The sequence below is a fragment of the Manihot esculenta genome, chromosome 5, assembly GCF_001659605.2.
Source record: "Manihot esculenta cultivar AM560-2 chromosome 5, M.esculenta_v8, whole genome shotgun sequence".
In the NCBI taxonomy this organism is placed as follows: Eukaryota; Viridiplantae; Streptophyta; class Magnoliopsida; order Malpighiales; family Euphorbiaceae; genus Manihot; species Manihot esculenta.
The window spans coordinates 5,101,476-5,127,460 of record NC_035165.2 but is presented as its reverse complement, the minus strand read 5'-3'; the positions used below and the strand labels follow the sequence as shown (position 1 = coordinate 5,127,460).

Genomic DNA, 25,985 nt, shown 5'->3' with positions numbered 1-25,985 from the left:
ATTTGATAAAAAAGCGTAAGTAATATCTTCTTTTGTTCTATAGTTAATTAATTAATTATTTTTTATTTATAAAAAGCTATTTGTCTTTTTTTACAGCAAATTATATTTATATAATCTTAATTTTACTAAAATTGTTATTCTAATATTACTCAACATTCAATAATTATAAAATATTTAATTTACAAATAATATAATTATAAAAATAAAAAAATTTAATTGTGTAAGATATAATTTATGAGTATTATGATTGAAATTATAATTAATAAAATTATAAATTATAAATTAATTAAAGTTTTATTAGTGATTTAATCAGCGAATTGAGCTGAATTTAAGTCTTTCTGGAGCTTCAAATCTAATCTTCAGTCGAGCTCGAGACGGCCCTTTGATTCGAGTACCTTTTCGCGAATGCTCGCCGCTGGTACCTGAAAAGCCGAAAGGACAGACCCAACTCTCTCGGGGAACCTCCGACCCCCGCCATGTGGAGGAACACGCCGAGTTTCGCCCCCAAGCTGTTATCAAACTTGAAATACTATCATCATGGGTCTCGGTCACCATCGATTTTCAATGCCAACGGCATCGTCTTTGTGCCTCAATTCCTTTCGCGTTGCTCGTCTTCATCCGCTGCCATCCCTCCACATTCGGACTCACTTAAATCTAGGTTTCTGAACCGCAAATCTGATGGAATTCGAGCTTTCTCCCCAACTTCCTCGGCTGCAGCTGTCGATCTCTCACCCTTGACTTCTGCAATGCAATTGGCTCGCCACTACAGCCGCTGCTATTGGGAGCTCTCCAAAGCTCGCCTCAGGTTACCTTTTCCTTTTTTTTTTTGGTTTGAGTTGTAGCTTATTCTTTAGCTTACCTTAGTTTGTCAATTCTTTCTTGTTCTTAAATAGTAGTTTATATGTAATTAATAGAATTCATTTCCCTTTTGCAATCGTTTTGGATGATAACATTTGGAGCTGGCATCATTGTTTTTTTCAGAGATTCTGTATCTTGACTTATTAACCTAAGTGAATAACGTTTGATTCTATCACATTATGCATTAATTCCTGTTGAAAATTCTCCTCTAACTCAGTTTTTGGAACTTATACATGATTCCAGTATGTTAGTTGTTGCAACTTCTGGAACCGGATACATTCTTGGGAGTGGAAATGCTGTTGATTTTGCAGGCATGTGTTGGACTTGTGCTGGTACTATGATGGTTGCAGCATCTGCAAACTCATTAAATCAGGTTCTCTTTGGAGAGATAATATTTGGTTATGTCCATGTTGCCAAACAAATTGCAACTTTTAACACTGTATTGTTTTGCTTATGCTGAATGGCTTGCCCTCCATTATACTGTTTTCTTTCCTTTAATAAATTTTTGTTTATTGTTTGCATTCATTCTTCTGGTTTTCAAGCAATTTATAACTGAAGAAATGAATCTCACTGGCTTTATAAACTATCCATCTGATTAAAGGTTTAGATATCTGTATATTAAAATAGGATAGTGAAATAAGAAACTTAAAACATCATAAGTTGGTGGTATGAGGCTGCGAATGCATTTGGCTGTTTTTTGAAGTCAATAACTTAAGGTGATCCGTGAACTATTTGATATTCCAATCATTTTTTATTTCTCTACAATAATGCTCCTTTTTTTCGGGGGAACAATAAGAATAAGTTGTATTAGAGATTGAGGTGCATGAATGATGAAGTGTTACATCATCAGTAGGTGACTCTAGAGATGATGTGGTTTAGCTATATCCCATTAACAGCTATATATTTAGGTCATTCTCCACGTTGTTGTTGCTGACTCTGGCAGATTGGGAGGCTCAAGTCTAGTCGTTGTGGCCTTCACTGGTGAGGGGTTTACACCTTTCTTGCTCCTGGTGCCTTATGACAAGTGTGCAAGCACATGAATTTTGTGATCTCACTTGCCTGATCCTTGTGGAGGTCTAGAGGTGTTGGCTTGAGGTTCTAGAGCACTTTTTACAACTATGAAAACAAAATTAATATAACTTCTCAGATCCTGTACTTTCTCACACTTTAATTCAACCATATTTAAATAAATGGCCATAGTATGTGGGAACTGCAAACTGTGAAAGTGATAGTATAAAACTAAAAAGGAAAGGAATGAACTTTTGTTTGGAAATTTGGTTGTTTCCTTGTAATAAATTGAGCCAATTTCTCCTGATAATGGCATAGGAAAGGAGGCAACCTAGAAACTTAAGTGAGGAAATTACAGAATGACCATGTTAAAGTTCATAGCATGTGGCACATAGTAAACGATTTCTCATCTTATTAAACAAAACGAAAAAAATAGGGTGTCCCTTATTTGGTTTAAATGAAAATGAACCAAACCGTTGTTAGTTGAATCATTGGATTTAGGTTTCCAAAAGTATTGTTGGTTCAATTTTTAATTTTGAAAGATTTTGGTTTTCTGTTAGGTTTTATTATATTATCATCATTATATTTTGTTCAAATTTTCAGTTTTCTTCCTTAGCTAGTGTGACTTTTGCTTCTGTATAATTTGGTTTATTTGCTTCCCACAAATTTCAAAATGAACCAACTGACACTCACTCCCAAGAAGGATAGGTGGCATACAAGTTAAGAGTTACAGCTAAAAACATTTTTCCCAATGTCATTCTTTAATTATGATGTTACATGCCATCTCTTGCCAGCTTGTTTTTTTATCTTTCTTACTTGATTTTGCTACTTTACACAATTAAATTAAGCCTTCCAAGCTACTTGGAATAGACCATATAAATAATTTCCTTTTCCTACATCTTGAACAAAGACTTGGGACAGCTAAATCTTTTTCCTCTACTTTCCCTTATCAACTTAGATTTGCTGCTTGCTTTCTTTTTTTCCTGCAATTTCAATGTGCTAAACCTTTTTGTACAGGTGCATTTAATTAGGGCAAGGTAGAAGCCAAATATAGCTAAAGGGGAGAGAGAGAGGATTTTTTTTTTTGGGAAATTATAGGCGCTTCACTCATTAATGTCCTAGTTTATCTATTATCAGCAGTTGGTATTTTATAAGTGTTTGATTGCTAATAGCATCTTGTGTTTTATTTGCTTTGCATGTTTTACTCAATTTTGATTTGAACATCTGAGATAATGGTTTATGTATGTGTATTTTTAGGTGTTTGAAATCAGTAATGATGCCAAAATGAAAAGAACAAGGCGAAGACCACTTCCTTCAGGGCGTCTTACAATATCACATGCTGCCACTTGGGCATCTTCTGTTGGTTTAGCTGGCACTGCTTTGTTGGCATGCAAGGTGGCCAAATAAATTCACTTCCTTCTTTTTCCCCATATTGTTTGATTCTGATACTTTGATATCTTATTGGTACCCAATGTTTATTTTGCTGGGAGCTGAGTGACTAATGTAGCCTCCCTGACAAGGTTGTTGCAGGCTAATATGTTGGCAGCTGGGCTTGCAGCTTCCAATCTTTTTCTTTATGCATTTGTCTATACGCCATTGAAGCAGATTCATCCAGTCAACACATGGGTTGGGGCCATTGTCGGTGCCATTCCTCCTCTTTTGGGGTAAATTTGTCCTCCAGTTTCACATGTTTTCCTGTACAGCTTCCAAGTTGGTTTGTATCCCAAAAGGATGGGCCCTGATTAGGGATTCACCAGTTATTTTCATATATATATGTATGTATATTCATGTGATTTCGCAACTCAAAGATGTAGCAAGAAAAATCATGGTTTAATATTAGCCAAATAGCCCTGCATCCTGGCTTATGCTTTTCTTTGCTTGGTTTCAGGTGGGCTGCAGCTTCAGGCCAAGTTTCACTCAATGCGATGATTCTTCCTGCTGCACTCTATTTTTGGCAAATACCCCATTTTATGGCCCTTGCTTATTTGTGTCGCAAGGATTATGCTGATGGAGGGTATGTGCAGATGCTGTGATTTAAAAGTTACTTGGTGGTGCTTTAATTTGTCATTGGTTTATATATAAGCTTATATTATATTATATATGTATGTATAAGCTGCTGTAGAAGATGTTCTCTGATCAACCTGATTGGTTGCTCTGAGACATAATTTCACAATAATGGGTGTATTTCTTGATCAAAGTAACAAGTTAATGACATTGGAATGTTTAATCTGCATTATAATCAACATAGCTAATTTGGAGGGAGGTGGTCTCCTCACACATTCATGTGAATGATGTTGTTAGAATATTTAATACCATCTGCTCAGATTCTCCCTTCTTTTTCATATTAATCTTTTCCTCTTATTTTATTTGTGGTATCTTCAGGTTTAAGATGTTCTCTCTTGCTGATGCTTCTGGTCAAAGAACTGCCTTAGTGGCTCTTAGGAACTGTTTGTATTTAGTTCCATTGGGCTATTTAGCATATGATTGTAAGTTTCTGCCAACTGAAGAACACCTATATATACTTGTTACTCTTTTATTCCTTTTCATGGATTCTTCAAGGATAAGCCTTGATGCAACAATAAGGTCTCCATTTAGAAAGCAAGGGAACTCCCTAGTAACTACAATGTGGAAAGCCTAATGCAGTCTTTTTTTTTTTTTAAAAGAAAAATTTTTATGGTTTCTTCATTCGGTTCCCTTCTGCATGTTCCTCATGTTAAACAGAAAAAGGGAATGAAGCAAGTTATTTATTTACTTCATCTCATCTATATCTTTTCCCCCATTTTTCAGCATGGAGTCATGACTTTTGTTCGTATTGTTAAACTGATGCATGCATGTGAAGTTATTCACATGAGATTTACTTTTTGTTGCTGTGGTTATGCATTATAACAAGATCTTCACATAATCATTAGATATGGTATGGTGCTCTTCTTGTTACATGGCTCTGCTTTGAGCATAAGGAATGACTCCCCAATCTATTGTTCAATATCCCCTGTCCGGCACGGGGAATATACTTGTTTTAGGGGCATTGTTTTGTTAGGAGAGTTATATTTGTTTGTTACGTGCAATTATTCCATGAGCTCTTTGATGATTACTTCTGCACAGTTGACAAGCTTATTGAATCATGTAGAATTCTTGGTCTTTGCACATCAAAAATTTTTGGCCCCTTTAATGAGAATATAATTTTATATCGTACCCTTCCTTTAGTGTAGTACACTTTATTAATTGATATTTACAACTGGAATCTAGTTTCTGAGAACTATCTTTTTGGTATGTCATAACAATATGTACACTAACTTGATGTTAAAACAATGTCAAAGATCATCTCTTTTAATCAGCTAATTTAGTGAATATTGTGTGCAGGGGGTGTGACTTCTGGTTGGTTTTGTCTAGAATCATCTCTTTTGACTCTAGCAATTAGTGCCTCAGCCTTTTCATTCTACCGAGACCGAACAGTACACAAGGCTAGGAGAATGTTTCATGCCAGTCTGCTGTATCTTCCTGTATTTATGTCTGGGCTTTTGTTTCACCGTATCAGTGGGGAGAGTGAGCTTTCATCTTCCTTGGAAGCTCAAGAACTAGACTCTGGAACTGATAATCAGAAGAGCAAAGGAAGGCATACAATTGCTGGTACACAAGCACGTGCGCCTGTAGCCTATGCTTCTGTTGCACCATTTCCTTTTCTGCCAGCACCTTCATATTCTGTTCCCTAATATGTTGCACGTCTTGCTGTTAGTGCTACTTTAATCGAATAAAGTAGGAAGGCAACTCTGATATTGGGGTGCTGGGCCTCTCTCTTTTCAGATGTTTTTCCTCTCCCCGCTTCTTGGATTTTTTTTTTCCCTTGTCAGTTTGGTGATAGTACTCTCTCTTTTTTTTTTTCCGGTTTGATAAAAACTAAGCAATTTTTGAAGATGTGATTTACCATTCATGATCATGTTTTGTGAACTAGTATCGGACTGCAGAAAGGGTTGTTTTCAGCAGAAGAATGTTGGGGGCATCATGCTTCAGTAGAACTTTGTTGGAGGTGGGGTTAGATTTGTGCTCTTGTGATGGTATGGGGCTATGCGCGGTGCAAATGCAACTTCATTACTGTATTTGTCATGTAAATTAAGAAAATAATTCTTAAACCAAATAAATTCCAAGGAAACAGCCCTTGGTCAAGCTGTTATTGAGTGTGATTGTCTCTTGCTCATTTAGGCCTTAAAGTCCTCCTCCTCAGGTCACTTGGGAGATCTCATGTTCCTTTTCTTTAAATTTTCAGTTATATACCCCCGTTTTGATTCTTCTTCTCATGTAAATGGTTTCGGGAATTGGCCACTAGAGGGCCAAAGGCTTGCATAAGCTATTTTGTCTGCCTCTCTGTCATGGCAAGCTTGTATCTTCCAGGAGTTCGATAAGCATGGCCTTGTAATGCAGTACTTATAATTTTAAAAAAGGGAAAAAAAGAAACTGCGGTGATGCTAGACTTTTGATGAACTAAGTGTTCTCGATATATTTGCCATGATGCCTGGTGTTGAGTTTTTGGGCTCTTTGTTTGTGTCATTTTAGTGTTCGAGTAAAGTGATTGAAAGGTCGATATAAATTGTTGGACGTAATTAGCCTGCATTATGCTAATCACAAGTATCATGCATGAAGTAATGGCGGACATAGTCCAGTGGTTAAGCCAGATTAGGTTTTAATAAAGAAAAAAGGTATCAGTACTGAGATTGCATGAAGAGGGGGACAGAGTATGCAATAGTAACCTCGGTCAATGTTAAATGTAATATAGTTTGGTATTTTAAAGAAAGATTATCATAGATATAGTGAAAGAATATTCAAAATAATTTCAAGTTTTTATAATTAAAATTTAATTAAAATTAATACGTAATGGGTGATTTTGGAGTTGGTGGAATAAATTCACAAAAGAAAATGATAAACTAGGTTAGTAACTCGGTTGTAAAAAAAATAGTATTTATAACTAGCAATATGATAAATATACGACGGGCGGAAGGCCCAAAAGCAAAAGGTGGTGGGAAAGTAGTATTGGCCTGGGTTGGAAAAGAAATGGATAAAAGGACACATTATTGTTTTCGGCGCTGAATTCCTCGATGATTTTATATTTCCCCTTGCTATGGATGCAGATTGAACTTTGGATGCTTTTATCATGTCAGGGATGCCGTTTGGTAAAAGTTTCTAAATTGGCTTTGATTTTAAAGGAATTTGTCTCCTCCCTTGGACCTAACTTTAGAATTTGCTCAATTCTTTCTGCATATGAAGCTCTTTAGGTATATTTTTCTGTTGTCTTTCTATTGTATCTTAATATACTTGTTCCCCTTCTGTCTTATTAGGAATAGAAGAATTCTATGAAAAAACTCATGATCTGTTGATCTCCACAAATACTACCGCACCGTCGGCTTCCTTCTGGCCCGTCCGAGTAGAGGAGCTCTCCTCCTTCCCACCTGGAGAGTGGGTTTTAAGGTGGCGTTTTGAGTTTTTTTTTTTTTTTTTTTTTTTTTTTTCTCTAGTTTCTATTTTTGTTTGTTTCTTTCTTTCTTGGTCGGCAAATGTCTGGCTGTTGAGAGAGACCTTTTTATTTATCGTGCCTTCTTGTTGCCAGGGTTTCGAGAATGGGTTTAATTTACTTGCAGGTAAAGGTTATAATCGGCTCCGGCGCTTCAATCTGTCCCGTGTCCAGCGAGACTTGGTCGGAAGGGGCTTGCAGAGTTTTCTAAGAAGGCACGAGTGACGATCTGCCATCTTTGTCTTTTCAGTTTGAGTCGGTTTGAGATCTCCTCGATGTCTCCCTGATGGTTGCGGCTAAAAGGCTTTTGCTTGTTAGATCTTTTTCCTTCGAGCATCGGTACCTAACGAGCTACTGTAGCGAGAATCTCTTCCATTTTACTTCTGTGGCAGACATTGAGCTCAGATGACCAGAGGAACAAAGGAGAAGCGGCGGTTGTGCAAAAGCTGTAACCGGGTTTCATTGGTTGTCATGCAAGTCGGGTTTTTAGAGCTTCAAATATTTGGGTCTGCTTTAGACTTTTTATATGCATTGTATTTGAGACCTTTTATGTTGATATTGGATCTTTTGTATGCAGACTTGGCCTTTTTTCGTACGATCAATAATTTTTATTTACTAACCAAAAAAAAACTCACAACCAGTAGGATGGAGGGCAAAAAAAAAGAAAAGAAGAAAAAAATTTCTCCAAATTCTCTTGTTTGAATATTAAATAAATGAGAGAAATGAAGTGAAATTAAGTGAAAGGAGGAGAATTGATATTTCTCACCTCCTCAATTTTGACTGAGAACATTTCTCTTGAAATTGGTGGGAGACATCTCTCTTCAAAATGATGGAAATTGGAGAGAAATAAAAAGAAATTACAAATCAGTGTTATTTGATTCAAGATACTTCAATACCTTCATTGTTCTTAAGCTTTTCTTTTTTAGTTTATAAGAGTATAATAGTCATTTAATGTATTTTTAGGTAAGAGAGATATTGCATTTCTCTTGTATTTTAAGAGTTTATCTAAACAAAATAAATTAAAATTTTATTATATTATTTGCTCATTATTTCTATTTTTTAATTTCTCTTCATTTCCCTTTCACAACAAAATATGTAGGGTTAAAGTCGGATGAGTTTTTGCATACATGATAATTTTTAAATTTAGAAAATTGCACTTTGTCGAATTGGGAATTTGGGACATAGGGTTGTTTGGATGAAGAAATTCAGTACTATTTTTGTGAGCATACTGCAATGACAGGTTCTGTACTTCACTATCATAAGGCTTTAATTCTTTTATTGGTTTTAATTATCTGATCATTTTTTTTTTGGTCGAGAATTATCTGATCAAAATTGATTTGGAGGGTACACGTTCATTGCATTGGTTTAATTTTCTGGGCTTCTAATCTAAATGCTTGGAGAATAGGAGGCCGTACTTCTGGGTTTCAATTTTTTTTAAAGGTTATATATTTTATTTATTTATTTACGGTGGCATCTGTCAGATTTTGACTGCCTTCGCAATTTGGGGGTTGATTGATGAAACCTGATTGAACCCAAATTGAAGTACTCGAGCCTCCCATATAAGTTGAGGGGTGAAATTGGATGTGGCCTTTTGGCCGAAGGAAGTGAAAACAAAGGGAATGGCAATAATACGACAGAGAGCGGTGGCTACACTGCCGAAGCTGATACAGAGTCTGCGAAAGCCCGCAGTCGAGGGAAGGACTCATGCGTTGCCATCGTTGAGACGCGCTTTCTCTCTCTACGACCAGATCAATCTCATCGACAACGTTCCTCAGGACCAACTCCGCTTTCAAGGGTTTCTTTTTTATATCAAAATTCTTTAGTAACTTTTCATATTTTGATTATTTGCGATCCTCCTAATTTTCTTCTCTCTAAGGTATACTGACACGGGATTCACGGTGAATGGGGTCGAGTACGAAGGTAGCGTGCTTTGCGTTGGCAATTTGCTTCTATCTTGGTCTCCCAACCGCTTATCTCAGATAACTCCTGAAAGGTTCTTTTTTCCCCTCCTTTTGTTTAATATATAAACTGAAATTCAGTTCATAGAAATCAATTACTCTTGGTTATATACATATATATGCTGTCTTATATATATTGTTTGCTCAAAAATGAATTATGATTGGTAATTGTGCACCTTCATCTGACATTTTGTGTGTGCCATGCTGCAGCTTATCTATCTTCCAAATTTTGCGCCCAATACCAGGTGAGAGTTGGGGAGTTTTGGTATTTGATGCTTCCTACATTCAATCTGTGCTGTGTATATCTGCTTCAAATTGCCATCCATTTGATTAGGGTAATTCACTTTGGCTACTAATAAAAGTAACCAATAATATAAGGGAAACTCATATTGCTCTATTTGGATTTTCTTTGTCATTCTACAATAGCAAATTTATAACTGACTGATCAAAGCACTTTGATTTGCTGTTTCCTATGTGAGAATGGTTTAATTCTTTAGATAGTTTCAAAGTTTCCATGTCTTTGCCCTTCAAATTTATGGCTGTACGCATTATTCATCAAGGGGGAATCCTTGGTCATGGATGACAAAGTCCTTCCAAGCTGGCCACAATATGTCTATTTCTGTTGTTTACTTTCACCTGGAATGTGAAAGAAACACAGTCAAGCACTTTGCCTTCGTCAAAATGCTCTCTACCATACTCCTTTCAGGCATGTTTTTTAGGATGTGGAATGATATATGCGAGTTGGGCCCAGAACTGGCCCAGTCAAACTCTAGATCAGGATTGATCAATGGTTCTTGAGCTTGACTCAAACCATTACTGCTCTGGGGTCATTCCTCCCCCTTGAACCATGAACCACCAGACTGGCTCGGCCTCACCATTTTTGGTTCTGACCTGCCTAATTTATTTAAAAATAAATAAATAGATAAAGAGAAACACCCCAAAGTCAACAGTCACTTGATCATTTAAAAGTTCATCTTATTTGCTACTTTTCCATTTAGCCATTTTTCTTGCTTTTTTTTTTTTAAAAAAAGAAATGTATATGAAATGGAATGGCAATTTTACCTTTGTAAAACCATGTATAATTAGTTTTAGGGGAATTTTGGAAAGATGAAAAATTTAGAATTTCTTATAAATATCCACCCAAACCATTTTTTTTTGGACCAACATTGTCTAATTCTCCTAATCTCTCAATTTTCATGGTCTCAATTAGTTTCTCTTATCCTTTCAATTATTTTCAACTTTCATTTTTTTTTTGTCAAAATCTATAATTTTCCTAATTAGTTACCCTGTTCACTCAATATTTCATCCGATTTTTACTCTATCATAGTCAGGCTTCTCTATGTATTTTCTTTTTCCTAATCCAAGCATTTATACAACATTTTAAGTGAAGGTTCTTCAAAACATCCAAAAAGTGACAAGAATAAGGAAATCATTGAGGAAACTCATTTTTTCTTTAATCTGAATTTTAATCAATAGATACCAACAAAGTCCATGACATGCTGCAAAATCAATGACCATTCGTCCAGCCTAGTCAATTTCCTACATAGGAGAGTCAATATGCTGACTTGGATGAAAATGAAACTCCAACACAAATGGAGTGAGGAAATGCTAAAACTCGACATATTCAAAGTGCATTTCCTAAATTTCATTTAGGAAATGAAAGTAAAGTATAGTATGGTCGATTATGCAAATTCAAATGAAGTGGTGGGTATGGAACATTTAAATGTACTTGCAAAACAAGAGGAGATGTATGCATCTCAATTATTAAAAAGATTAAGATCAAGCCTCATTATTTTCCCTAAAATTGTCTTATATATATATATATATTCATTTCCCTTTTTTTTTTATCATAACCTTAATTCATCATTTTTTTTAAACTATTGTAACCCAACACATTTTATTTAAGTTAATGCACATTCTTTTTCTATCAATTATTTTTGTCACCCTCCATTTTGTTTGTACATTAAAAATTTTAATTTGTCCAAAAAAACAATGATTTGGTTGATTGACAATTAGAATCAAAAGCGAACTGGCCTTAATTCATGTCCGCATTGGAATCAAACCTGAACAATGAGGAATGGGTCCCTATGGTCCTGTTCAGGTCCCCCCACCCCGCATCCCCCCCCCCCCCCCAAAAAAAAAAAAAAAAAGCTACTGGAAGTGGCTTGTGGCTGACCCTAGTATTCTCTATACTTAAGACTGAGGAACTATCATTTATATTGCTATTGCATCACTAGATATTAGTTAGAAACTTATTAAATGACTGGTAGGATGGGTAGCTACTTAAAATAGTTAATAACTGAAATATTTACTAAAATTTTGTATTAAAATTTAGAAAGAGTCAGATATTTGTGTTTTAATTTGGAAAGGAAAGTTTGGGTCAATGATATTTATGTTTTTGATTCCTTCTGTTGGAACTTGGAAGGGATGTTCCAAATAAAAATTTCTCAAAGTAGATAGATTTATGCCAACCTTGTGCTGTTGAGAAGCGATCAGTTTATGATCTATCTTCTGAAAGCTAGTTTTAAGGTTATGCATCACTTAACTAGCTGCAGAAAGATATTAAGAATTTTTTTAAGATAACTGTGAGAACAAATGGATAGAAGTTATTCTTATGTGTTTGGACAATTGAGATGGTCTCTAGACTTGCATTTGTACTTGAATATTGATCAAGGACATGGGCCTCTCACTCTCTCTCACACACAAGTGTCTGGTTTTTTGCTTATTATCTTAGGTAGATAAGTTTGTAAAATTTTCCTTGGTGCATGAAACACCCCCAAGAAGATGGTTTTCCTTTTTCTTTTTCCCCTTTTATTAGCTTTCACTTGTGGTTATTTTATTTCAGAGATTTTGATCCTTGGATGTGGAAGGCAGATTCAACAAATTGACCCAGAATTAGGACGCTTCATTCGGTCTACTGGCATGAAATTAGAAGCCATTGACTCGGTAACTTGTTTCGTTTATGGGAATTGGATGTTGTTCATGCTCTATGTTTTTTTGTTGCTTGTGAAAACCTTACAAAACAAATGGTTGCTGAATGAACAAAATGTGTCTGCAATCATAAACATGTCTTCCTATCAAGCGAAAATCGGGTAAGGATTCCATATAAAAATGACAACTTAACATACTTCGTTTATGTTAAAGCTTTGTACACATCAAGACATGTTAAATTATGATAATATAATTAGTGGAAGTGATTTGGTGATTGTTTATTTTCCATTGAATAAGATAATAATTCCTTTGAAAAAAAAAGAGTTAATAATTCTAACAGATCACCAATACTGCATGCCAAATTGCCTTCTTCATATGTTGCCATTTGTTGCTGGCTTCTCTTGGACACTTGGTAATCTATTGTTTGACTTTTGTTGCAGAGGAATGCAGCATCAACTTACAACATACTGAACGAAGAAGGGAGAATTGTGGCTGCTGCGCTTCTCCCATCTGGAGTTTCTTCATAATGTCTAATGTCTGGGATGCTCTTCAGCTGCAACCTTCTCCTGTGGACCTTCTTGATCACATAAATGCATTTCACCTTAATGTCATTGGGATCTTGTTAAAAGAGTTTTCCCCTCCATATCTTGTAGCAACTGACTGATAAGATCCATGACTTGCATATGTATTTGACAGTGCTGTTTGGATGTGTATCCTTTGCATGTCTTGTGTTTAATTGTTTATTATTACTTACTGTGATGAGATCTTATTTTTAATTATTTTGTGAGTTTTTCTTAACAGTTTCCGCCCTCGATCTTGATTTATATGATGGATATTTGTTACTAAATAATGTAATTGTTTCAGTTGTGAGTTTTTTTTTTGGTGTTGAATCAGTTGTGAATTGAATCACTATTGTCTAGCGTAAGAGTTGAAAGTGACAATGGAGGATTGGTGATTGCACTGATAGTGAAATTCCTTGCTTCTACCTGAGCGTTTGCTGTGCTTGATTCGATTGAAAACTGTAGAATATAATGGGGTTTGGGTGAAGTCGGGGCTTAGGAGTAAACTTGCAGAGAGGTTACTATGTCTAATATGATCTTATTGAAAGGATAAGATTGGAGGATTTCCTTCCATTTCATTTCCTGAAAAAGTAGTGTAGGTAAAATGTTTGTTAAAAGTCCGTGCAGATAGTTACGGTTTGCAATTTTATGGTTTTCGATTACAATTCCAAATTAAAGGCTATTGTTGGGTTTGCAATTTTAGGGTTTTCAACTAAGAATTTTCACCATCTATAATTATTGACGCCAAATTAAAGGCTATTATTGGATGAAATGACCGAGTCACAACCCAACTATTTTGTCACGGTCCTTTTGTTCTCGACCCACAATAAGCCGAAATTCAGCGTGGCGCGGCATTTAGTTACTAAGACAAAGCCGGCCTATCAGTGGTTCCTCAATCAAAACCAGCAAGAATCTCGTACAACAGAAGTAGAGTATGGAAAAGAAGAATAACAGTATACATCCACAATCACAGAAGAAGTGCTGGTATTACTTGCAGAAAAATGTTGTACAAGTATTAGAGTCTCTCTTACTCACAATCTCTCTAACTAATTATTTACAGGGGTGAGAAGTTCCAGAAGTCTCTAAACAATAAACAATTACACTAGCTTGCGGATCAAGGCAGATTGGAAGACAGGTTCTGGAGCTATGGTCCCCACTGGAAACTTCTCCTTGAAGATGCTGCCTATCCCTCCTTTTCTGGCGCTGGGCTCCCTACAACTTCTTGGAGGTCCGGGCTTGGCTAGGCTATTCAGTCCCTCATGCATTCACAGCCAGCCCGACCTTGCCTGTGTCCAGCGTCTCTGGGTTCTCGAGTGCCAGTAGGCCTGCGAGCTTGAAGTCCTCCGTGGGCCTGACAGTTCTGCTTGCCTCTAGGCTGTCAATTATTTCACAAGCCTACTGAGTGCCCATAGGCCTACCAGATGTCTATGCTGGATCGGCAGGTCATCACCCATCTTCTGAAATCTGGCTCAGCCTTGGTTGGCCTATTACTTGTCCAAAATATTTTTAGATTTTCGGGGAGAAACAAGATGGCTGTGACATTCTCCTTTAGCTATTCTGGCGATGCCCTCGTCGCATCCTACCAATAAGACAGAACTTCATCCTCATTCTGCCAGAGGTTCAGCTCGTGCTCTCATGTCACTTCAGCATCAGGCAAGTCCTTTCACTTCACCAGATACTCTTTGTAACTCGGATGATTGTCCCTCCTAGGTACCACCTTATGAGCAATTATCTGCTTCACTTAGTTTCCATGAGTGGTGGCTACTGAAGTTGGTACTCTGTTGGATTCTCTCCTTGATGGCTCCCCCTCATCTTAATAGTAAAGTTTCAACAAACTCATAAGATGGGATGAGTCTCAATATGTAGGGAAGCTTCAGCTTATATGCTACCTTACCAACTTTCTTCTCCAGAGGGAAGGGGCCCTCATACCTCCTCAAAAGTCCCTTGTAAACGCGACCATTGTTCTGCACAGTGTGGGGAAGCAACTTTACTAGCACCAAATCCTCTTCTATGTATTCAACATCTCGTCGGCTCACATCTACCCATTTCTTCATCTTTTTGGAGGCTTTGCTAAGGTAAGTTTTGGCTATCTTAGTCTTTCATTCCACCCTTTAACAAAATTATAGGCTCCAAAGCTCCTTCTCCTATAACCAGTAGCCAAAGTAAGGGGGTCAAAGGCTGGATTGGTGCCTGTGGATTCACTTTTCTGCGTATTATAGGAAAACTAGGCAATGTCAAGAAAGTGGATACAATCTTTCTAGTTGGCGCTTACGTAGTGTCAAAGGTACATCTCCAAGAGAGCATTGATTCTCTCGGTTTGCCCATTTGTTTGCGGGTGAAAGCTAGTTGAAAAATTCAGCTCAGTACCCATCATTCTGAACAATTCACCCCAAAACCTTCTAGTAAAACGGGGTCCCAATTGCTCGCAATGCTCCTTGGGAGGCCCCAGTATTTTACCACACTTCGGAAGAATGCCTTAGCTGCACCTTCAACATTAAAGGATACTGGCATGGGCGTAAAAATGACATACTTGCTGAATCTGTCAACCACCGCTATGATATTGCCATAGCCCTCAACCTTTGGCAAGCCAACGATAAATTCCATCGAAATGGACTCCCACGGTTTGTCAGGAATTGGCAATGGCTCTAGCAACCCTGCAGGTTTTTTCTGCTTACCCTTGTCTTGTTGACAAACCAGGAAGGTCTTAACATAACGCTCAACATCATCGTGCATTCTTGGCCAGTAGTAAGTGCGCTCAATCAATGCCTGCGTGCGCGCAGCCTCTGGGTGGCCAACCCATAGCGAGTTATGGCACTCGCAGATGATCTCTTTCCACAGCTCTGCCCAGTCTAGCACATATAAGCACCTACTGGTGGTTCGCAAGACATCCCCATCTGCCACAAATCTCCGCAGTTTTTCAGTCCACACCAGTGCCTGCAACTGCCTAGCCTGCACATCTAAAGCCATCGCCTGCCTTACATGCTCCTCCAATGATAAAATTAGGCTGGCTTGTAGCAGCTAACTCGACTTTACGACTTAGAGCATCCGCAATAAGGTTTATCCTCCCTAGCTTGTATACCATGACAAAGTCAAATTCAGCTAGAAACACTTGCCACCTAGCTTGCTTTGGGGAGAGTTTCTTTTGTGTCAAGAAGTAGCTCGTGGCTACCTTATCTATCTTCACCACAAACCTACTGCCCAACAAATAATGCCTCCAGGTGCATAGACGATGAACCACAACCATCATCTCCTTTTCGTGCACCGTGTACTTCCTTTCCGTCTCATTTAGCTTTATGCTCTTATAGGCCACTGGATGTCCTCCTTGCATCAACACTCCGCCTATGGCAAAATCAAATGCGTATATATGCACCTCAAATGGTTTGCCATAATCTGGCTACACCAGGACTGGCTCCTCTGTGATTTCCCTCTTCAGCTCTTCAAAGGCACACCAACATTGTTCATCCCAATCCCATTTATGATCTTTCTTCAACAAGTCAGTTAGGGGAGCTACAATGGTTGAATAGCCCCAGATGGATCTTCTATAATAGTTAGCGAGGTCCAAGAATGATCTGACTTCAATAACTTTCTTTGGTACCTCCTAATCTTGTATAGCTTCGATTTTTGCCTCGTCCATCCGAATTCTGTCACCACTAATGATGTGACCAAGAAACGACGCCTCCTGCTAAGCAAATGCACACTTCTCCTTCTTCACATATAGCTGGTTCTCCCTCAGCACTTGGAAAACCTGTCTCAAATGCTCAAGGTGCTCTTCCAAAGTCTTGTGCTATACACCACAATGTTATCAAGATATACTACAACAAACTTAACAAGAAATGGTTGGAACACCTTATTCATTAGTATGCAGAAAGTAGCAAGGGCAATAGTATGTCTAAAAGGCATAACATAAAATTCAAATCATGCGTACCTTGTCACACAGGCGGTCTTCGGTTCATCACCTTTGTCTATTTTAACTTGGTAGTACTCTGATCGCAAGTCTATCTTCGAAAACCATCGAGCTTCCCCCAATTGATCAAATAAATCAACAATAAGAGGGATTGGGTATTTGTTCTTGACCATCACCTTGTTGAGTGCACGGTAGTCAATGCACATCCGAAGAGAGCCATCCTTCTTTTTCTGAAAAATCATTGGTGCTGCATAAGGTGCTTTTGATGGCTGTATGAAGCCATCTTTTAGCAATTCTTTCAATTGCTTCCTCAGCTCTTCTAGCTTTGGTGGGGCAAGTCTGTATGACACTCCAGCTGGTGGCTTGGCACTAGACTCTAGTTCAATCACATGGTCAACTTCTCTCCTCAGAGGTAACTTATTCAGTAGTTCAGGGGGCATCACATCGCCAAAGTCATCAAGCACAGGTAGGACTTCCTTAGGCACATCAAGCAATTGGCCCCGGTTTCTTCCCTTAAAGCCACAAGATAAGTCTGCTCCTTTTGCCTAACTCCTTTGGCCAATTGCATCGCCGATCCTGCTCCTCATCAATGGGATAGTGCACACATTCCCTTTCTCCATAATGCACATGGAGTCCACAAATGGCATAGGGATAGCATGCGCACCATCCATAAATTCCATACCCAAAATATAAGTATAATCATCCATAGGCACAATAGAGAAGTCAAGGTTACCTTGCCATTCTCCAATCTTGATAGGTACCTCTCCGACAATGCCATGAACCATGTTGGGCTTTGAATTTACAACCTTCATCTATGCAAGGGTCCTTTCGTACTTGATCCCTAGCCGATTTGCCTCTTCAAGTCTCATAAAATTATTGGAAGCCCCTGTATCCACCAATGCCTTCAATTCATGTTCACCCACCTTCACACTAGCAAAGAGCTGCCCCTTCTTCACTTTCGGGGGTTCTTGCTTAATCATGGTAGCGGCAAGTTGCAAAGATCCCATGCTGACTTCCTCACCCTATTTGCCACCTGATTCCTTTTCTTCCACAAGCGTCAACAGCTTGTTACGTTTAGGACACTCCCTGACCCTGTGAGGGCCTTCACACAAGAAGCACTTGATTGGGGGCCTGTCACCAGCTTTGTATTCAGGCTTCTTAAACTTGAAGCCTCCTTCCTTTCTCTTCCCGTTCTTAGAAAGTCCAGTCTTCTCCTGCAAGTTGTCCCCTCCTTCTCTAGTCTTGTGAGTCTTGGCCTTTCCATTGTCCGGTCTCTTAAGCTCCACAACCGACTCAGGTATAGAGATTGTCGTGGCCAAGTCCTGTGCACCCTCTGTTGCACTTCCATCCTCACCCAGTTCTGGAGACTGTCCATAAAGAAAAAGAGGGCCTCACTATCAGGATAATCTGGAATCTCTAACAACACTTCAGAGAATTCTTTCACATAATCCCGAACACTTCCTCGCTAGGTCAGTCTCCTCAATTTAGCCCTCGCCTCATGTGCAATGTTCTCCGGATAGAACTGCCTCTTCAGTTCCTTTTTAAAGTCCCCCTAGGTGGCAATGGTGCAAAGTCCTTTCTCTATATCAGCATGACGTCTCCACCACCACACCATTGTTGTATCAGCCAAGTACAGTGTTCAGTGTTGCATTGTCCACCTTGACGCCCTCATCGATAATTCCCATCGCTCTAAAATAATGTTCCATGATCCAAAGGAAATTTTCAATCTCTTTAGCATTTCTAGAGCCTTTGAAAGAAGAAGGTTTAGGTACCTCCATTCTCTGTGCAGTGGCCAACATTCCCACATATGTTGACGGGCTGGAAGTATTCCCTTGCACCACAACCTTCTTCACCAAGGCTAGCTCGTCAACGACTTCACTAAGTTTGCCAAGCACTTGGTCCAACTCCTCTCGCAAGTAACGGTTCTCCTCCTTCAGTGTAGCCACCTCTTCTCCAAAGGTGTGGTGAGCAGTCTCGTTGTCACTAGCTAGTTTCTCAATGGCACTGTTCAAGGCAGTTTGCACCTCCTCACGGAACTCCTCAGCAGCCGCAGCAAGTTTCCAAGTGCAAGTCAATTTCCTCAAACTTTTCCTCACCATCGATAAGCTTCAGCTCTACCTTGGCCATTCTCATCTTCAAGTCTTCCAGCTCGCTGGAAGCACGAGAAGGCTCACGAGACTTCCCTCTGACTCCCTTCTTCTTTGTAAAAGGTTGCACCACCACCAGAGGTTGTTCTTCACTGCTACCATAGCTCCCATGACCAGACTGATCAATTGGATCTGCCATCTCAGCTTCTTCACGCTCTGATACCAACTGTCACGGTCCTTTTATTCTTAATCCACAATCAGTCGAAATTCAGCGTGGCACCGTGCGACACTCAGTCACCAAGACCAAGTCAGCCTACCAGTGGTTCCTCAACTAGAACCAGCAAGACTCTCACACAACAGAAATAGAGTATGGAGAAGAAGAAGAAGAATAGTATACACCCACAATCACAGATATAGAGGAAAGAAGAAGTGCTGGTATTGCTTGCAGAAAAGTGTTGTACAAGTATTAGAATCTCTCTTACTCACAATCTCTCTAACCAACTATACAAAGAATACAAGTGTAGCTTTTATATTTACAGGAGAGAAGTTCCAGAAGTTTCTAAACAATAAATAATTACAATAGCTCGGAGACCAAGGCAGATTAGGAGATAGGTTCTGGAGTTGTGGTCCCCACTGGAAGCTTCTCTTAAAAGCTACTGCCTTTCCCTCGTTCTCTGGCATTGGGCTCCCTTGCAGCTTCCTGGAGGTCTGGGCTTGGCTAGACTGTCCAATCCCTCATGCATTTGTAGCCCAGCCTAATCTTGTCTGTATCCAGCGCTCTTGGGTCCTCAAGTGCCAGGCTTGCGAGCTTGAAGTTCCTCGCGAGCCTGGCAGTCCTGCTTGCCTTCAGACTGTCGATTATTTCATAGACCTACTGAGTGCCCATAGGTCTACCGGGTGTCTACTGGGTGTCTATGCTGGCCTGGCAAATCATCACCCATCTTCTTAAATCTGGCTCAGCCTTATACAAAATATTTTTAAATTTTCAGAAAAAAAAAAAAAAAACAGGATGGCTGTGACAATTTGCCTTGGGTTCTCCGGTACGAGCATGCACCAAATTCGCAAATCACATCGCACCAAGCATCGGCTAACGAACTGAATGCATCTGGATTCGAGACATTCAGGCTTAAATTAATAAAATTCGAACAATTTAGTAGCCTAATTGACTAAAATAAAGGATTGGAGTCCTAATTAATTTTCGGGCTAGGTGCAATTTGAAGCGTTTTTGGCAAATTAAATGAAATATGAATGGTCGGTGAGTCTTATTATGCTAAGCTTAGCGGGAGCTGCTCCTCCCTTCTCAAGGAAAATGAGAAGCGTCTGAAACCATAACCTTGTGGGTCTGGTCTGGTCTGATCAATTCTCTCTCTCGCTCACTCGGCGCTCGCTTTATTAATAACAATGGCATCTCTGCTTCACTTATCCACCACAATATCCACTTCTTTTCATCGTTCTTCCAGTTTCTTCTCCAAAGAGCCTCGCTTCCCACTCGGACACGGCGTCGTAAGCGCTTCCTCTTTTTTTTTTTTCCGTCCTTCAAATTTCGAACTGACCAGTTCTCCATTTTGCTAATAAATTTATTTTCGTCTTATGTATGTGTGTTTGTCTATCCACTGGTACTGTATGCTTCCGTCTGTTGTAGAGGTGTAATCTGGTAGAGCCGCTCAAGTTTGAGAATGGTAAACCATGCATCCAACTCCTCAGTCCTAGCGAACAATCATTCCCAAGTTTTTTAGCTTCCAAAAGCCATTTGGGAAACGCTATTCCTAGTAGACATGACACCAGGCTCCGCATCTTCTCTGGCACTGCCAATCCTGCACTCTCTCAGGTATATTTCCCCCTCCCTCACTTCATCGCTCCACAGAAAACACATTCATTTGGTTAATTTTTGCTTCTGAAGAGTGCATTACAAGTTCTGACCGTGTATTAGCTTATCTGATTGTTTTCCCCCAATTTCTTAGGTAGTTTATTTGATGGTTTTGCTAACATTCCATGTATTAGCTCTCAAGGCTTCTTTTTAATTTGTCAAGACAGTTTTCAATTGAATCCTTAGGGTCTACGACATATATTTGTTCAAAAATTTCTTCGATAAACAAAAAATTACAAAAATCCCCCTCTTCCAATAGTTGGTCTTGACAACAATCTGTCTATAGAACTCAACTGTAATTCCGTTTTAATCTTTTGAGCACTTCCATTTAATTTTCGGTTTGTTAGGTTTGTTTGCAAATTTCACAATTATTACACAAATTATAACTTTATATTTACTCAATTTCTGATTTATTGTTGTTTATGCTATGTAGGAAATCGCAAGCTATATGGGTTTGGAACTTGGAAAGATTAAAATAAAGCGGTTCGCTGATGGTGAGATTTATGTTCAATTGCAAGAAAGTGTAAGAGGCTGTGATGTTTATCTTGTGCAACCTACGTGCCCTCCTGCAAATGAGAATCTCATGGAGCTTTTGATAATGATTGATGCTTGCCGGAGGGCATCAGCCAAAAATATTACTGCAGTAATTCCATATTTTGGGTATGCCAGAGCTGATAGGAAGGTAAACACTGTAATGACCTTAATATTTGCAAAATTAGTCAATATAATTTTGTAACTTAGACCATGCAGCGTGGGCCCTCTCTTTCTTTCCTTAGGTTTACGAATATTATTCAACATTTTATTTATTTTATCTTTTGTTGTTTCAGACTCAAGGGCGAGAATCCATTGCAGCCAAACTTGTTGCAAATTTGATCACAGAAGCAGGTGCAAACCGTGTTCTTGCTTGTGATCTTCATTCTGGGCAGTCAATGGGCTATTTTGATATTCCCGTGGATCATGTGTATGGTCAGGTAATGAACCATTGTATCTGTGATTGTGACTGTTACAAAAAATTTCAAAGGTATTGTTGTAGGAGTGTGATGTAAAGTTCAGGTAACCTACACTAAGGCCTAAACAGAGTTAATTTTTTTTTTGAAGTGGTTTCAAGTGGTCTATATAGAGTCATGAGAGGCTGATGTCTTATACCTATCTTTTGACCGTAAATAGAGGTTTTTGTTGCTAATGGTCTTGCTTCCATGTTGATCATATGATTACTCATCTGTATGCTCCACTGAAACAACCGATACCTATTTCTTTGTGCCCCACCAGCCTGTGATACTTGATTACCTTGCAAGCAAGACCATATGTTCTGATGACTTGGTGGTAGTCTCCCCTGATGTTGGTGGTGTAGCAAGAGCACGTGCTTTTGCCAAGAAATTATCAGATGCACCTCTAGCCATTGTAGATAAAAGGAGACACGGGCACAATGTTGCAGAGGTAGAATCTACTTACTGTCTTACACTCTTCTTTCTTATGCTTAATTGAGTGTTTTTTTTCCCTTTAATGGAGTATGCTACTGCTATATGTTCTACCAATTTTTATACGTCTCTGCACTGTTGCATTAGCACTCCATGCTAAGAAATATAGGGATAGAATCTCCATACAATAGGTTTGACATAGCAAAAGAGACGTTCACTACAAGAGCACAATTTCTAAATTAACATAAATAAATGTTTAACGTGGAATGGAAGAAGTGCTATTAGAAGTTGTTCATTTGGACATATTAATTTTAATAATTAAATAAAATTTTGGCATTTAAATGATTGATTGTAAGCTAAAAATTTTAAATGTGATAGTCTTTAAATAAAGATTAGAAATATATTTTCCCCCTTCCTCACCGCTAGCTCAGGCTTTGCCTTTTCACTTCCACATCATCCCATTGTGCTTGTGCAGGAAATGAGGGCATCACGTTACTTTTATTGTATGCATCTGACATTACAAGCCCTCTGACAAGTGATTTTATTGAGTTAGTTGTATGCATTGAAGTTGCAAGATGTGATTGTTTGTTGAATGGCATCTTGCAGGTGATGAATTTGATAGGGGATGTGAAGGGAAAAGTTGCTGTTATGGTTGATGACATGATTGACACAGCTGGTGAGCTTTGCTCAAAATCTAAGTTGCTGCATTGTTCTATAGAAAATGCATGATACAAATATCTCTTAACGTCAAAGGAACAGGTTATAGCTATGATTATCTAACTATATTGAGCATCAAGTTGAGGAATGCCTGGAGAATTTTTCATTGACTTGACCATTGATGACTTTTGTTGGAATATAGACTACATGTATGTGCACATTGCATATATTTTCATAAAATTATGAATTTTATTTGGTTATCTTAACTCTTTCTTATTTTAGTTGTAAATTGTACAAGTATATAGTGAACAATTTTTTATATTAAAACCACCATCACCTAAGTGGCATTGGTCATTTATGTTTATGTGAGTTTGAATCCAGTCATAACTCAATAAGTCGAGGTTCAAGACTTGCCTGGAACTTATTTTGTGTCATTTTTTACCTTGATGAAACCAAAGAGTGGTGTCCCTCAGAGGGGAGGTTCCAGTATTTCACGTTTCTTGGTGGAAGGACCACTAAAAGTAGAGGGAAAATGGTGTTGGGGCCTTTGAAGTATGTCCTGGCCTTGTGCATGGTTTCAAGTAACAAATGGCTGTTATTTATAGGTTTTTGAGGAGTCGGTTACCTGTTATATGGATAATATTTGTTACTACTGTTGCATAATGATGTTGACCGGTATTTGATGTTAAGTAACAGTTGCTGTTTCCCCAATTACGCATTATCTAAGTCATATACAAGTTCTTCCTTTCTCTTCATTTCTGAGTATTTCAGCCATCCAAAGTAGTGGTTTCTATTGTATTCTCTCAATCATATTTCTCCTCATTCTACAAATCTCTCCTTTTAAGCTAAGAATCATCATCTATTCCATTACACAACATATTCTATGAATGTGTTCGTCGAAAAAGTTGAAAAAGATTTGTTGTAATTCTTTTAATAAAAAAATCTGTTAGGTGAATTATTCACTATCTAATAGATTATTGGCTATAAATCAATTAGTGCTAGTGGTCTTTAAGAATAATAGCTTTAATGTATTTATGCATATTATATAGTTGGGTGTCTTAGTTTTACTTGTATCTACCAATATCTGTCTATTTTATGAACTTTGTAATTTTTTTAAAAATCTGCATAGCGCTTGGCTATTACTGTTATGTTACAGCTGTTATATGTTTGTTTCTATTAGCCGTGACCATGACCGCATTTAAAACCGTGATCTTGTGTAGTAAAGGAAAGTGGAAGGAGAGGATGAGAAAATTAAAGGGAACTTTTTTCTTTTTGTTATTAAAAGAGCTGTTGGTCTCACTGTGTTTGACCCTTTTGACGTGTATATTTCTCATCAGTAAGAGAAAAGAGTTTGATACCATGTTTCATGGTTTAACTCATTTGACCACTAATTTTGGTCAGGTTCTGATAAGTTTTTCAGTTTGTCTTTGCTGTTGCTATCATTTAACACCCTAATCCTTGCTTCTTGTTTGTTTGGTGCAGGGACTATCACTAAAGGTGCAGCTTTATTGCATCAGGAGGGAGCAAGGGAGGTCTATGCATGCAGTACACATGCTGTTTTCAGGTATTTGGATCCCTTTGGAACAATATTCTATCGTATATTATGAAAATTTTGGTTTCAGACGGTTCAATGGAGGGTGTTAACTGTCAACTGGAATAAACGACAATCACTGTCTTGCCTTTTATATTTATGCATATTTTCAGTAATTTTTTAGAAATAAGAAAAATCAGTATTAGACCCTTTGGTAGTTGGAATTCTTATTGTGTGTTGGATCCAAAGCTGTTAGGCAAAATCTGTTTGCTATCTAATGTGCAGTTTCAGTTCACTACAGAACTAACTTAAAGTTAGTTAGACTAGATGTTTGACTGTGACCATCAGTTTACAATTACGACCATTAATTGTAGCTGAAGTACTTCAAAATTCTTTCATTTGGCTGAACACAGGTGCTGCCCCTATTATCTTTTGGATAACATTTACAGCATGATCATCCATGCAACTGATGTTGTTTTACATAAGAATTCACTACTTTGCGATTTTATTTGCAGTCCTCCTGCTATAGAGAGATTATCAAGTGGTCTTTTTCAAGAAGTGATCATAACCAACACAATACCAGTGTCGGAGCAGAACTACTTCCCTCAGCTCACTGTCTTGTCAGTGGCAAATCTCCTGGGCGAGACCATATGGCGCGTTCATGATGACTGCTCTGTGAGTAGCATCTTTCAGTAGAATTGGAGTAACATAATAGTGAACTCAATGTAGTTGAACCTTACCCAAATGTGAATTATGAAATTTATTTTATTTGTTTTTGCCCCAAAAACGCAGATGTGTTGCGGTTTCCTCTCTTTTTTATTTCTTCCCTTGAGCAATGCATATGCATGTTAAAATAAGATCATGCAAGCATAATTACTCTTCAGAAATTTGAACGCAAAACCAATGAGTGAAATTACCAGTTCTATTTCAGAAGAGTTCTTATATTTTATTGGTCTATTGTCTTAAACAGGAAAACTTCGAAATTGATACATCTTTCATTAATGGCTGGTGCTCCATGCGCCTTATTGTCCAATTTCTTTCATCTATATAGAGATTTATCTCACTTTGGAACTGATAGCCATAGAATAGAATAGTTTCATTCTGGATTTTTTTTTCTCTCATTGTCAGGGTGGCTTTGAACCCTGTTCGAGCTTGGGCATTGACTGATCAGTTGACAAGTAGTGGTTTGTCTCCCAGCTGCCAACTTTTAGCCGTCCTTGGAAAGTGTAATCAATATACAGCAAAGTCAAAAAAGTATTCTGTAGAGAGACCATGTCTTTAGCCTTTTGTGTGGTGAGCTTGATAAACAGGGGTTGTTGGGCGCGTTTTTGATAGCTTGAGCTAGACTCGTCTTCGAGGCCTTACGTTTTTACTTTTATTCCCCTTATATGATGATCTTGATTATAAAATTATTTCATATCTATACCAAATTTATTCATTACTCACTGCTTTAGTTTCATGAATGCTTTTTGGTACGGTTCCTGTGTATGTAATAGATTTTTGGCTATGGTCTTCTCATTGGATCTGTGAATGATGCATTCAATTGGCTAGCTGATGCTTGCTGCAGTGTGTTGTTCTATCATCGACAGCGGCTGCGGGTTTAGGTGCGTACATGTGCCAATGGACCCAAGGAAAGTGCTCTGGAGCAATTTAAAAAAAAAAAAAAAATCGATGATCACATTTCATCCAAAGTCACAAGTATCATT

The 25,985-nt window shown here is 38.2% G+C and overlaps 3 protein-coding genes across 3 annotated transcripts; all 3 read left to right on the top strand.

The window, feature by feature from the left end:
• The first annotated feature begins 329 nt into the window (after positions 1-329).
• LOC110615641 (protoheme IX farnesyltransferase, mitochondrial) lies at positions 330-7,942 on the top strand. Its single transcript, XM_021757631.2, has 9 exons — positions 330-805; positions 1,102-1,231; positions 3,124-3,261; positions 3,397-3,530; positions 3,755-3,880; positions 4,249-4,352; positions 5,227-7,028; positions 7,194-7,323; positions 7,463-7,942. The coding sequence occupies exons 1-7, from the start codon at positions 477-479 to the stop codon at positions 5,574-5,576; spliced, it is 1,311 nt and encodes a 436-aa protein (XP_021613323.1). The 5' UTR covers positions 330-476; the 3' UTR covers positions 5,577-7,028; positions 7,194-7,323; positions 7,463-7,942.
• A 636-nt stretch (positions 7,943-8,578) lies between these two features.
• LOC110615505 (NADH dehydrogenase [ubiquinone] 1 alpha subcomplex assembly factor 3) lies at positions 8,579-13,055 on the top strand. Its single transcript, XM_021757380.1, has 6 exons — positions 8,579-8,606; positions 8,848-9,161; positions 9,243-9,359; positions 9,535-9,569; positions 12,170-12,270; positions 12,696-13,055. The coding sequence occupies exons 2-6, from the start codon at positions 8,986-8,988 to the stop codon at positions 12,780-12,782; spliced, it is 516 nt and encodes a 171-aa protein (XP_021613072.1). The 5' UTR covers positions 8,579-8,606; positions 8,848-8,985; the 3' UTR covers positions 12,783-13,055.
• A 6,999-nt stretch (positions 13,056-20,054) lies between these two features.
• Positions 20,055-25,723, top strand: LOC110615715 (ribose-phosphate pyrophosphokinase 1). Its single transcript, XM_021757757.2, has 9 exons — positions 20,055-20,309; positions 20,449-20,634; positions 21,107-21,355; positions 21,501-21,644; positions 21,943-22,110; positions 22,698-22,767; positions 24,231-24,312; positions 24,795-24,954; positions 25,408-25,723. Exons 1-9 carry the CDS (start codon positions 20,208-20,210, stop codon positions 25,444-25,446), a joined length of 1,200 nt encoding a protein of 399 aa, XP_021613449.1. The 5' UTR covers positions 20,055-20,207; the 3' UTR covers positions 25,447-25,723.
• The last annotated feature ends 262 nt before the right edge of the window (positions 25,724-25,985 follow it).

Coding starts and splice junctions, on each gene's coding strand:
- LOC110615715 (XM_021757757.2), top strand. CDS start 20,208: ATGGCATCTCTGCTTCACTTATCCACCACAATATCCACTTCTTTTCAT. Junction 21,356..21,500: donor ATGCCAGAGCTGATAGGAAG/GTAAACACTGTA, acceptor TTGTTGTTTCAG/ACTCAAGGGCGAGAATCCAT. Junction 21,645..21,942: donor TGGATCATGTGTATGGTCAG/GTAATGAACCAT, acceptor GTGCCCCACCAG/CCTGTGATACTTGATTACCT.
- LOC110615641 (XM_021757631.2), top strand. CDS start 477: ATGTGGAGGAACACGCCGAGTTTCGCCCCCAAGCTGTTATCAAACTTG. Junction 806..1,101: donor CTCTCCAAAGCTCGCCTCAG/GTTACCTTTTCC, acceptor ACATGATTCCAG/TATGTTAGTTGTTGCAACTT. Junction 3,881..4,248: donor AAGGATTATGCTGATGGAGG/GTATGTGCAGAT, acceptor TGGTATCTTCAG/GTTTAAGATGTTCTCTCTTG.
- LOC110615505 (XM_021757380.1), top strand. CDS start 8,986: ATGGCAATAATACGACAGAGAGCGGTGGCTACACTGCCGAAGCTGATA. Junction 9,570..12,169: donor AATTTTGCGCCCAATACCAG/GTGAGAGTTGGG, acceptor ATTTTATTTCAG/AGATTTTGATCCTTGGATGT. Junction 12,271..12,695: donor AATTAGAAGCCATTGACTCG/GTAACTTGTTTC, acceptor CTTTTGTTGCAG/AGGAATGCAGCATCAACTTA.